General features: G+C 46.7%; 1 protein-coding gene across 1 annotated transcript in view; it reads right to left on the minus strand.

Moving 5' to 3' along the window:
• Positions 1 to 1178: 1178 nt before the first annotated feature.
• The window catches only part of LRRC75A (leucine rich repeat containing 75A), a 95233-nt gene continuing 82617 nt past the window's right edge, over positions 1179 to 13794 (minus strand). Inside the window, exon 4 of the mRNA XM_049803640.1 lies at positions 1179 to 3544. Coding sequence (XP_049659597.1) covers positions 2959 to 3544 — 586 coding nt within the window. The 3' untranslated portion in view covers positions 1179 to 2958. The remainder of the gene's footprint in view (positions 3545 to 13794) is intronic.

The raw sequence follows: 13794 nt of genomic DNA on the forward strand, positions 1-13794 counted from the left end.
GCTGAGCTGGAGGGGAAGTGTGGCAGGAGCGACCTCCTGGGTGGTTTGTGTCGGTGAGGGAATTGAGCGTGCAAAGCATCAATAAATGATGCAGCGCTCTAAATGCAAAGTGCCTCTGGTTGATGAATTTGCATGGCCAAACTGCGGGGTCCAGACAGATACTGAGGCCCAGGATGGCTGGTTCCTGTGCAAATACTTAGCAGAAAATAAAAAGCTTGCAGCAAGGAGCTTGCGACTGAAATAATTTAAACAGACAGAGGGGCCTGAGCTGTGCATAACGAGGGGAGCCCAGTGTTGAGTACTGAGGTACTGAGCAAACCAGAGCCTGACCTCTTACAGAAGAAATTGCTGGCGTTTCTTTTTTGCAAGGAGAAATCTTGTTCTTGATGAAATCCCCATACATTGAGTTAACAAATCTCCATGTGGGATCTACTACTGGCACAGCAGGGCGCCCTATGCACGTGGCGGATGAAGTAGTGATGGTGGATTTGCTGCCCGTGTCTCACTGCCTGCCCTGGCTGTAGGCAAAGGCTCTACATGCTGCCTGTCAGCCCTTCCATATGAACAAAACATACGTGCCATAAGCCCCATCCCACAGCCTGCTCCAGGCAAGGAGACCCCTGTGTGTGGCTACTGGGGAGCCGGAGAAGTGTAATCTCCCCCGAGGATGGACCGATGGTTAGGGATGCAGCTGAGACCCAGCCAACCTGGTGTATCACATCTTGCTTAATTTATACCTCTACTAAAGGTACCTTATTGAAGTTGTAGTAAGGGTAGAAATAGTCCCCAAGTGCGGCAGGAGAGGTCTCCTGGGCGTTAGGACAAACCTGCTCCCACCAGCACGCTGGCCCCCGTGTCCTGTCCCCTGCCGTGGTTTGGGTGCTGGAACACAGATCATATATAGAGCCCTTGCTGCAAATAAAAAGCCGTTTCCTTCAGTGCACTGAGACTGTAACACTGGAGATAAATACCCTGTAGAGCAGTATGCCATTCTCAGTATTCCTTTCTCCCACGTTGGTTTTGCACACTGGCAACATTTAAAATTTAACAGATGCTTTTACGATGCTTCTGCGTCCACCTTGTGCCCACCCTGCAGAATCCAGCCCATAAACTGGGCTATTTATTTCTCCAGCCAGCTACAGCGACCCTTTTTTTAAGCACCCTGGAGAACCCAGAGCTGCAGTGCTTAGCACTGTTTTTTTGCTGGCGTGCTCTGGCCTGCCAGCTGGGCATTTCAACCTGTACAGAGGAAAAATTCAACACTGGGTCTTTATTAAACATTGTCATTCATTTTGATTACGGATAGCTCCTTTATTTCAAACAGAACAGTTTATTCACTGCAAAGTTTTTGCATGCCTGTTGGAAAGAGTTAGCATTAAAAAAAAAGGAAAAAGGCTTGGATACATGCAAATCATACTGAACGTTGCCAAATGTATTAAAACGAGTAGCAGAGCTTCTTCTAAGTTATCTACTTGCGTACGGAGGAGAAACAACAACCGACAGCATGAAGCCCCTCTGGAAAAAGCTTCCCGGTGCAGCAGTGTTAAATGAACAGAGCCAAAGAGACGACCAAAAAGTCTGACGGCGTTTGCACCCAGAAGAAGCAAAGCCAGAGAGTCACTGCTGTGAGCCAGGAAAACGATGCTGTAAAGCTGCTCAGGGATGGGCTTTGAACAGATAGAAAAGGGCTCCCTCTTAGCAAACGGAGTCATGTTTGGTCCTTTGAATGTAAAGGAGAGGGAGTTTTTCACACTTTCCTGCCCTCCCCCAGGTTTAGGATCAAATGAAATTCTGGTTCAAAAGCTGAAGTGCCCATTCCAGTGCTGCTGCTCTGGGGTGATCCATTTTCCATCCAAAATAAAATAAAATCACCCCCCCGTCTCTTTTAGAAAAAAACAAAATGACATTTTAGAAACAAAGCACTTCTGGTCTGGGAGGGATGGACACAGCCAAGTGACCCAACAGCCTTTCGGAGGCTTTAAATCTCCAGCTGGCTGTGTCTGCTCAGCCCTCAGTGGCAGTGATACAGGGATGAACCCCAGGATTATTTTTTCATTTATAAACCTTCAGTATTGTGGTCTCTTTTGTCAACAGCAGCAATGAACCTGAGCTGAGGCCCGGCTCCAGATTTTGCGGATCGCTCCCCAGAATGGATCAAATACTCTCAGTGTTGCTGGTGCAAGCTCCAGGTACCACATTAAAAACTCTGGAGTTATTACAGCAGCACGGCTGGTGGGAAACTGGATTTCACGTCTGAATAAATACTGGGCAGGCACAAGTGCCAGCCTGATTTCGGTAAGGCGGGAGGGTGAGAATGCCGTCCAGGCACACTGCAGGCTGGGATTTAGCTCCGCACCAGGAAAGCAAAGCTCTCCCTCTGGGCTGGCTTGCTATATTAAGAGAAACACCCCTGGTTAGTGTGTGATCAGACTTTTGTTTTATCTCAGCAGTTATGCTAGTCATCAGCATCTCCTGAAGTCAGGATTGGAAAGGATTTAAGGTTTATCTCGGCAGCAGCCCTCTTTGGGGTGACTGCTGTCTGTCCATCACGTGGGAGAGCAGCGGGGCTCTGGCTGGGATCCAGCACTAAGGAAAGGGAGTCCTTCCCTGCAAAGTCTGGGCACCTTTCTTCTCCCCTTTTGTGCTCTTCTAAGGAAGGGCCTCGTATTATACCACCTTAGAGACGCGTTTTTGAGAGGTTAAAAAGCATAGCACGTCACTAATGTTCAAAAATACCTGGCCAGCTTTTATAAAATACAAGTATTCAACGTGATCACCTTTATGTGGTTTTGGAAAAGAAAAAAGTTGACATTCATCATACGGGAGGAAGGCAGCAGTCCGGACTCCCGAAGCAACCCACCGCATGAATCGACCCTCCGCCAGGACCTCCAACGCTGAGGTCTCGGTTTTAAGTCATCCTTGCTCAGCGCACCCACCCAAGAGCCGCGGAGCCGGACATCATGTCTGCGGTGTCGCAGCACCTTGCTCCGAGTTGGGGAGCTCCCCAGCCTCAACTGTTCTGTCCGTCTGCTGCAAACCTATGTTGTCAGTCTTGCCTGGTCCAGCTCGCAGGTCCTCCTGGCTCTCAGCCAGGCCATCTTGGCTCTCCAAATCGCTTACCTGACCCTCGCCAAACTCCAGAATAGTCGGCAAGTTGCCTTGCTTTGGGCATCGTCTCTTTAGGCTGACCAAGAAGGGTTGCGGCAAGGAGAAGATGTCCACGTTGTTGCCGAGGTCGATCCAGGTGACGCTGGGGAACTTCTTGGGGTCCTTCAAGGTTTCGGTGAGGTCCCGTAGGATGGCTTTGGTGAGCCGGTTGCCGTTGAGGGAGAGGGTGGTGAGGTGGGGCAGCACGCAGAGCGCCGGCAGCAGCTGCAGCAGCATGTCGTCCGTCAGTTCTGTGAAGCACAGCTCCACCGTGTCGATGTGCTCCGAGCTGTGCTGGAGGTAGGACGTGACCCGGTCCAAGTCTTTCAGCGTCAGCGGGATGCCCGACAAGTCCACTGTGTTGTCCTGAGGCTTCCCCATCAGGACAGCTTTCAAGCTGCAGGGGAAGAAAAGGAGAGGGACATTAATGTGGGGGGACGTCTCTGCTCCGTGGCATCGCTTTGGGCTCCCTGGCTCTCTCGGAGAGAGTGAGAACATGAGTTATTTAGGTAGGATGTTCAATTGGGGCTAACCATCTCCTCTGCAGAGGCCAGGAGTGTGTCTGTGCAGTTGTGGGCACACAGAGACATTTCAAGGCTGTTTATTGATAGAAGAGGGCCAGAAACAAGGAGCACCAGATTAAAAAAACCTTAATTCAGAAAGAGTGCAGAGTTCTTTTCTACAGCCACTGCAAAACCCTGGAATAAAGAAGCTAGCCTGGTGCTTTTAAAGAGTGAGGAAGCCCTTGATTAGATGGACAGGAATTGCTAGTGCTGCTGTAACGCTTCTCACACTGCTGGTTACGAAGCTCTTTGAGCGAGAGGGCATGTGTTTGTCCTCTTGGCTATACAGGTGAGAAACTGAGATCCCAAGCCAGAACAACTTTAGCCCGAGACAGCAAATGTAGGACAGACACCTGCAGGGTTGGGTGATTTGATCTAGTATTTCCAGCGTGTTAGACCTATTATGTCTCTTCAGTCTAGCTGCCGAGGAGATGAGCACTACGGAGAAATCCTTAGATAAATAAATTAATTCTCACAATGACCCTACAGAGACTCATTAGCATGAGCTAGACTGGAGTTTCACAGGTCAATTTATCTTCTAAAGCAAATCAAAGAATGTATCTACAATGAGGACCTGTCGGCAGACTAGCGCTGCTGAGGACTTTCTGCTAATGACTTGTTATTCTGAGTGAATTAGGAGGTGGAAGGAGCCTCATGCATGCTAATTGCTCATGTCAACTTGGTGAGTGCACATGTCTCATCCGCTGCGGTGGTGCAGGCATTTTAGCCTCACGCCAAACCAGCCAGCTGCGGAAATGTTTTGCCTTTCATTACAGACTGAGCCAGAGAACGGTTCTGCCCAGCACCTGTTGGTTTTTCTAGTTGAAAATGCAAACCAGCACTAACACTGCTCTGCTTAGCCGCCGAGCAATGCCCACCACAGAGCCAGCCCACCACCATCTCTGCTGGGCAGCTGCTCAAGCGCGTCTGCTCCAGTGCCACCACACCTTATTTGAAATTCGTCTTGCACAGCACGGTAAGATGTTGTACAGCTGGTTCCACAACGTGCGCACCAAGCCATGAGCTGTTTGTGATCTGGGAGGGTGGGTGCAGGCAGCTGGTAAGCGTTGGGCTTTTCCCTGAGGAGTTCCAAAAGTAACAGAACTAAAGAGTTGTAAATTGTGCTGAGCTTTAATTTGTAAATAACGCACATAGACAGACAACCTTGCAAGGTGTTGTGAGCTCCCCGCTAGACTTTGGGGGAATAACTTAGAATAGAGGCAGGGTGGAAGGAAATGAAGGTTATTTGTAAGTACCAAAGCATTTTATTGTTGACTGATCAATACCCGCGTTCACCACTGGGGTATGAGGAGTTTGCCATGGCCACTTGATGTACTGGAGCCCTGCAAGCCAAGGAAGAGTGAAATTCCTGCAGTTCCTATGGAAATACCCCACCCCACCCCCCCCCCCCCCCCCCCAAATGTATATGTGCGTGTACTTCCCAAAATTGTCATCACCAGAATAACCTTCCTAAATAATCACAGGAAGGCTGAAATTCCTATGACCTACAGTTAAAGAGTTTGCTCCAAGGTAACACGTCTTGAGGTGTTAGGAGAGGGCCAGGGAGAGCAGAAAGCCTGGCTCAGCCCAGCAGCAGAAGGGGGCATGCCGTGAGGTGTCCGTCCCCCCCCATGAAGGATGGCACTTGCAATGCATGTGTGCATGGGCATGAGCCAAGTGCTCTAGTTTGACTATCTGTAGTCATCAAGAAGGCAATAAGATTTGGGAGCATTGGGGCTGTATACGGTATTGTGAAGGTATGGATGGTGATCTGCCATGTATGTCTGGTCTGCCAAGGGTACGGAGCTATTTACAGTGCCTTACTTGTCTGTCTTTCACAGCCCTGCAGAGTATTAGCTGCCTGCCTTTGAGTCAACAGGCAGTGATTTCCAAATCATCGCAGGAGGCTACCTTGCTTGGTGGGGCAATGCAGCTGATGCAGTCAGCAAAGCAGCTAGCTTAACAGGACTAGGGTTGGTTTTAGCAGCAAATACAGAATAAGCTGTGGCAGGGCTGCCCTGATGTCCTGCCTGCCATCAGATACACGCATGTGCACCGGTTGAGAAAGCAACTGCCTTTGCACTTGGGGTTAAGCTGTTGGCCGGATAATGTAATGCTGTGGAGGACTTGGGGCCAAGATGCTCTGATGTCTCCTCTGGGTTTGTTTTTCCAAGCTGCCCGTGAGAGCTGACTGTCCAGAGACCGTTATTTCAAACAAGGGGAAAAAAATGAGAGCTTTACTCCAGAGGTCCATGCTGATAAGTTATGTGCCAGTTAACAAGAGAGTCTCCAAATCCAGAGCTACTCTTCTGCTTTCTTGAACAGCACAAACCCCATGGGTGCCCATGGCCACAGGTTGGCTATGGAGACCTGGCTGTGACCCAGCTGAGCTGGGGAGAGAGCAGGCAAACTCCTGGGTGCTATTTCTAGAGCAGAAACATCTCACAAATCTTGACCATGTTGTGATGGGGAGGCTGGGAGGGGTGAAAGATCTTTTTTAGAGTTCCCTTGGTGATGCTGGATTATGCTCCACGGTCCGTTTAGCAGTACTTTGTTCTTGCTCTTCCTTTGAAGATATTATTACAAGGAAGAAATGGATGCAGATAAGCACTGGGATTAAAGTCAACTTCCATCTAGAGGCTTGGCTAAACACTAGGAAAACAAGCTTTCCTCCCAGTTTCAATATGCACTTAAGCCATGGCTTTCTGATATTGCACCATGGCAGCAAGGGAGCTAATTTCACAGACCCTCCTCGGCTTGAGCAGGTACCGAACTTGGAGCTGGACGCAACTGTGCAAAAGGCTTTGATCGTCAACTGGCTCTTGGATCGCAGTCATTTCACGTGAACTATTTTTTTTATTCAGGGAACAGCCCATAGGAAAGAACAAGATTTTTTTTTTTTTTAATTTTTTTATTCGTGGTTCCCTGAGCCCTTCAGGGGCTCGTGTGGCCCAGTGCAACCCTCCTGCTCTAACAGAAAGGCACCTGCCTGTTGTGCTGCAAGCAAAATGACTGAATTTCACCTAAACTAGGCTATGCAGTGTTAAGGTCTCCTTAAGGAAATCAATTCCACCACCCCCCTGCTTCATGCCCCAGAAAATGCTTGGCTGCTGTGTGTGTGTTATTCAGGGAATTTATGTTTGAAGAGAGGAGCTTGTTTTGGCTGCGGTCGCTGCTGCTGGGGGGGCATTGCCATGGGCTGGAGCAGACTCGAGCCAGGCGGGAGGGGACAGACCAGGAATGGCATTGCAGGATGTAAGATGACAGCAAATCTTCCCCAGAAATGCTTGAATGGCACTAGCCCAAATGGCAGCTGCATAAATTAATTTATCAGCCTTAAAAACATGGGTTTGTGCAGCAGTTGGCCAATGTCTTTACCACTATTAAGAAGAGTGATTGACTTTTTATTAACCTTCTAATTCTAAGTACCTGGGAGAGCTGAGGGTAATTTTGATCCATCATCCTGACTGCAGCCCTGGCATAAAGCAAGCACTGGGGTACAGATTCGGGTGAGCGAGCTGGGACAGCTCAGCAAGCGCTATCTGCTGTGACCATGCTCGTGCCACAAGTTGGGACGGGCTCTGGGCTGTGGGAGCTCATCGCTGTGCAGCAAACCCAGTGGCTGTGCGAGATGAGAACGACAAACATCTGGGATGTTTTGCAAGAAATAGCACCCATCTCTTAATTTGACATGCAGCCCTACCGGTGAGGCTGTGGCAGATCATGAGAAAGGCCTTGTCCGTTGGTGGGGGAAAGAAAAATAATCCATAATGGAGTCTCGAGAACAAAAAACTGGAGAAAAGGGACATATCCAGCATGGTTAGGCAGGACTCCGAGGAGATGGGTGATCGCAGGAGGGGTAAGATCTACAAGAGCAAAACGAAAACAGCCAGCGGCAGAGGGAAAGCCATTTCTTTCAGCATACGGCACCAGGAGCGGAGAAACCAGGGAGCAGCAGCACGCTGGGGTTTTATGGCTGTATTATTTATTTAATATGTGCTCTCACTTCTCCAGCTCAGATGAAATCCAAGAGGGTCAGTCTTCCAGCTTTCCAGGAACAGCTTTAGCTGATACAAACTGAAGCCCCAGCACAGAGCTGTGCTCTTGCAGGGTCCTACGCAGCCGAGTGGGATTTTTTGGGGTTACGACACAGCGTTCCTACATGGATGATGGCAATCCAGTGGGAATGATAAGCAAAGCTGGGTGCTCCAACTCTCTGCGCTTGCTTCAGACATCCTGGCAAGAGAGTTGTGGTCGGAGGAGAAGAAACCAAACCAATCTGGTGGATGAGCCCTTTGCTAAGGGTTTTTACTGGGTGCTAAGTGGACTAGGGCTTTACCAATAAACAGAAGCCCCAGCCTATGATCACCTGTGATTTAGGCCCATTCAAAAGCACACCAATCTGACTGGGAACCTTTTTTTAAAACAAATCTTGGGTCATTAAGTGACTTATTACACACATCAGCCAACGGCCGGGTTGGGGTGAGAGGAAAGGCTAATGAGAGCTGCTGTTACTGTTTACTATTATCTGCACGTTTCAGTTGCTGGTTTGCCCTGGGAAAGATTATTCACGCAGACTGCTTAGCAAAAGGCTGGCCAGACAATGTCTATAATTTTAATCTTTTTTTTTTTTTTTTTTTAATTTTGGTGCCTTGGTGTAATGGTGCAATTAGCACTTTCCCATCTGGGCTCCTCTCAGGCGCAAGACGCAGTGAAGCTGGGCCGCATCTGCTACAACCCTCTACGTCACCTTAAAATGAAATGTGTTACCAAACTTGCACTGCAAAGTGGAGAGGGCCGTGATGGATAATGCTACTGGTTATTGGATTTATTCCATGCTGTGAGCTGGGCCATGCAAAGGGGCTGGAGGAAGGGTCAGAGCTTGGGCTTGGTCCCTCATCCCTTTCCCCTGCCACCAGCACTAAGCCTGGCTTTGCAAGGGGGCAAAGCCTCATTCCAGTAGCCCAGGCTGCTCAGTCTAAACCAGGGCAATTACTGTCTTAATCTTTGTTTTTCATGCAGGTGCAGGCAAATAGCTACCCCGACTAAAACCAGCCAGAGAAAAGTTATGTCAATGAATGGATGCAAATCCCCTTCGGCTTAGGCAAGATCCTGAGCAGCTCTTCCACAGGGACGTGTTTTAAATCAACATTGCCAGGGTGAACCTAAGCATCGTTCATCCAAAGAGTTGGGCCCTCACTTCAACAGTGTTAGGTTAGTCTTAAAGCTCATTTAACATAAGAAAATAGCTCAAAATTTCTAGGAGCAAACAGCTCTGGTAGAAATAACTTACCTAGGTGGGGGATCAGTCCTTGAGCATACCTTGGTAGCAGGAGAACAAGAAGGCTTGTAAAAAAAGTTACAAAACTGCCGATGTTTTTCCTTGTTTAATATAAGAGGTTTGGTTTTTCTTATGGCAAGACAGATCATGCAGTGCAAAAACTATTAGTAAATGATCTGGTGCCAAGCTCCAGTGGGTAGGTCAATAATGTCCTGGTGCTCAACACATCTATACGCTCACTAAACTCTCCTGTGCCTTGGGGACCCATTTCACTGCTGCGGTGGCACTTCTATTAGTGGCAGTTCGTGGTTTGCTGGGTTAGCTGAAACCTCAAACACACACCTCCACAGTAATTTAACAAGATCTATACTTATCCCCTTACAAGGTCTCATTTAACCTGTATGTGGGCAGAAAGGCAGCTGTTAATGTGACGTGGTTCTCTCTACTGGTAATTTTTTGGCAACACTGAGAAAGAAACCAATGAAATAGTATATTTATTATTAAAAAAAAATAAGTTGATGTTCATATGTTGGCAGCTGCTTCTCTCCCGTATGTACTGCCACATCATTTTTTGGAAGCAGCCCCAGCGAGCGAGGTGTAGTGAGGCTGGGGCCGGGGCGATGCCTCGGTAACAAGCTCTTCCCACCTCAAAACCCCCAAATTACTCGTCTTTCAGTCTTTGAGCACCAAAGCTAGTTATAGCGGGATCTCGGTGTCAATTAAAGCGCATAGCATCCCTGTGGATAAGTGATAACCATTTAATAGCATGGCTAAAATAAGCATCCAGGGGTTGATCCTTGTTTTATCCAGCATGGATATCCCCTGCAAGGCACTATGCTGCCTGCCTGCCTGCCTTCATGTAACTTCTTGTGGGACTTCTAGTATGGCTTTAATTTAGCAAAACCAAGAAGATAACAAAGAGGGAATGCGGTTAACTTCAGGGCAGCTCTTGTTTTGTTTTGAGCTGCTTTCAATATTGCTTCACATTTGGGTTTTTTTTCCTTGGAGCATGCATACAATTTCTGCCAGCAAGTAAAAGAGAATTTCTCACTAGGGCTCTATCCTTTTCCCCCTGAGAGGGATTTAGCTGATACCTAGTGAAACGGATTGATTATCTGGTACAAATAGCCTTTTCACCCTGACGATCTGCAGTCTGCATCAAAGGCAGAGAAAAATCTCCCGAATCACCGGGTCAGAGCAGCCCTGTGCTCGTGCTGGGGGATGGCTTGCTGTTCTGCAGCAGCCTACGCTCAATCTGTCCCTCGGGAAACAAACAAACAAATCCCAAACCTGATTTAATAAATATAGTTCTGTGGGTATTTTGAACCACCTCATGGAAATGAGGAGGATATCATGTTAACAAACAGCTGTAAAAACTTTTATCCCTGCCATAAAGTTTGCCACAGAATGGCCCCAAATCTCTGGAGGAAGATCTTACCATTAAACAAATCCCTACGAGCTTTAGTGGAGGATCAGTTGCCCCCACTTGGTTTCATCCTCACATTTTATAAGGATATTCCACTGAGGAAGAGACAGATATTTTTTTTCCCAGCTGGAAAGAGTATATGGGGTTTTGACCAATGTAATGATAGGATTGGGTATACAACCATGCACTAAACTCCTGATAACACTTCGGCAGGATGCTGACTTATACACACTCATGCTGAACCGAAAGCTATTTTGCATGCAGTATCGAATCAGATCAGAAAATGTTCCCATGAACAAGAATATTGACGTTTAGATCAAAGAGAATTGAAAGAAAGGGATTTCCTCTTGGATTAAATTTATGACATTTCTCTAAAGCACTGCACAAATCAGGACATGAGACACTCGTGTCGTGTAATAAAGTATAATTGGGCTATTGAGCTGCTTGCTCGGAGGGCAAAGGAGTAGCTTGAGAAAAATGAAGAAGAGGGACCCCCACAGAGTGATGAATTACAGTAAGAAATTTATATGATATCACTAGTGAGAAAACTATTTACAAAAGTGTCAGCAAAAAATTATTTAACATAATGAGTCATCAGAAAAAAAGTCTTGAGGTAAAAGACTTGTCCTGAAATACCGGTGGTATCAAAGATAAGTATTAAATAGCTTTTTCGAAGTCCCTACTCCTGCTTCAAATGATGACAGTCAAACACTGGAATAGATATTTTGGAAATGGAGGAAAGGAAGACAAACAAATGCATGTACTCTGTTAGTAAAAATGTTGACAAAAAGGTTAAGCTCCCCCAGCCTCAGAGGAGGAACAGAGCCAAGAAAATATAACTGTTTAGCTTAAATAAGAAATGTGACTGAGGTGTATATAATACTATATTACGTATTATATATATATAATGTACATATAATGATAAGGATGAATAAAACACGGTGAGAATAGACTTCATGTCTCTTAATGCATGAGCCGAGGGACACCCACTGATGCTGAAAGACTAAACTCCCAGCGGATAAAAGGGAATGAGTGTGTACACAGAGCTCAAATTAACCTCCTAGCTCCAGCCATGGGATGTCACTGAGATCAAGGGCTTTGTGGGAGGTCCAAAGCGGACACGGCACTGCTATGGCTGATAACATCAAAGTCATGTTAGGCTTTCAAAAAAAAAAAAAAAAAAAAGTTTAAAAAATGGCTGGGTCTATGTCCTGGAGTGTAATTGTAGAAATTCTGTAATTCACCAATACAAGACCCTTTCCCTTTATTGCCAGGAGCCTGGACAAGGATCGATGGTTTGATCCTATGTGAGCAGCCTGTTGCTGAAGAGCAATGGTCGTGGGACCCTCAAAGCCTGGTCCAAAGGCTATGTCAGGAGGCTGGGGAGATATAAAAATATACATGCATGTGCCTGTGTATCTGTGTTTTGCAGCTGCTCCTTATTTAAACTAGGGAGAGGCATTATAGTCCCAGAGCAAAAATGCTTCTACTTATGCCATTGGCAAGGAAAGGACTGTATTTCCCAAGTTGAGCTCAAGAAAAGTCCTTTTAACAGGTTTGTGATGCTGCCTTGTTGAAAACTTTCCTTTTTTTTTCTTTCTTTTGTTTTACAAAAGCCCAACACTCATCAAAACATGAAAGATGAACTAAAAAAATAATGTAGACAGAGCCCAGATCAGAACTGGAGTTGCTAAATTCTCCAAAATTCACAGACACGCAATTCCTACCTTGGACCTCCACAGCTCACGCTCACCTTTTACTTCATTCTTAAGTTTTACTCGTCAGCACTTCAGCATGTGTGTGTGCTGTTGCGATTATTCATTAGCTGGTTTAGCTCATTGTTTACTGCCACAGAAAGGTTTAGAGATTTACTAACAACATAGTTTAAAGTCTCTGTTTTTCACCACCTTTACAAATGAGTAGCTTGGAAAGATTTCACTCCTCTCCTTAGAGAGAGTCAGGGTAAAGAGGATTTTAAAATATATAAATATAAAAATATGTAACTTTAAAGCCCCTTTAGAGCTTACCAATAAACACATAAAAAAATACCTACGCCTTTATTGTTAAGAGGGAAGGTACCAGTAGGGATTAGTTATTTTGGTCTCTCCTAGTTCCAAGATCCTTCCCAGTTTTGCTAAGGTTTGCAGTTTTCACGTCATAAAGTCTAGACATCCCCGTTGTTAACTTCCTTCCCCTGCTATCAAAATTCCAGACCAGTGAGTGCCATCTAATTTTGGGGGGTTAGGAAGGGCAGATCGCTCAGCCTGGCGCTCATCATCTGGCAGCTTTGCTCCTAATTTTGGCTCTGATGTGTGACATCAAAATTAACTTTATTATGCCCATTTATAAAATAATTGTGGCTGCTGGGAATGCTCTGTGGGAATCACATCCCCTAACATCCCTAAACAGAATCTCCTATTGCCATCGCAAGACCAAACACTGGCCTATTTCTTGGATCCAGCATGGCATTTTTTTAAGCATCCTGTTAAGAGCATACCTGCAGGGAATGCTAAAATTTTCTCAGAATTTTCCTCTTGCAGCAGGATCCCCAGCGTTGCATGCTGCTGGTTGCTGCATGTGTGATGCTTGCAGCCTACCTCCTCTGCGTGCTCAAGTGCACGGGCTGCTCCAGGAATAGCTCTTTGTTTACACGTCTTTCCTTTCCAAATCCCACTGAATTGTCTTTGGCTCCACACCAAGCTACACAGGCCTGTTCCTCCTCTATTCCAGGCATAAAGTTTGGTCAGTGCATGGGGTATTTGAAGGGAAGAGTCATTTCTGTACACCCAAGAGCATCTCCTGTGCCAGGAGAACTGACACCGGTCTCATGGCTTCGGCCACGGCGTGGTAGTGGAAGGACCATCGGCATCAGAAAGATCTTGATCAATAAATTCTTCCCATTATGGTGAGATAAGGTCAAGCACCTTTGATTTATATTTCCTTACTATTACTCCATGCCTGTGCAATGCCTCCACAGACACGTATTAAATTCTAAAAGCTCGTGATGCAAATAACAAGAAAAAGTCATTTCTATCCACCCTTTCCACCAGCCTCAACTCCTTCATCTTGACCCATTTGATGAAGAGCCATCCACTAGAGAGCAGTGTCACCCAGCCCTTGGTGCCTAAACGCCAGCCCATCACCCCAAACCCAGATCAGGAGGGACACAGCCCACAAACTGCACCTTGCAGATGGGTTCCCACCTTGCAGGGGAGGGGACGCCGTCTCATTCATCCCTGGTGCGCCGAAGGGATGACATGTCAACGTGCCATCAGGTGTCCTACTCGTGGCACAGCCCTTGGTTCTTCTGCTGGGTACGTTACATGGGCTGAGTTATCTGAGACCTGGCGGTGGCTTTGAAGACTTTGAAGACCCAG

The sequence above is a fragment of the Accipiter gentilis genome, chromosome 6 (assembly GCF_929443795.1).
Source record: "Accipiter gentilis chromosome 6, bAccGen1.1, whole genome shotgun sequence".
In the NCBI taxonomy this organism is placed as follows: Eukaryota; Metazoa; Chordata; class Aves; order Accipitriformes; family Accipitridae; genus Astur; species Astur gentilis.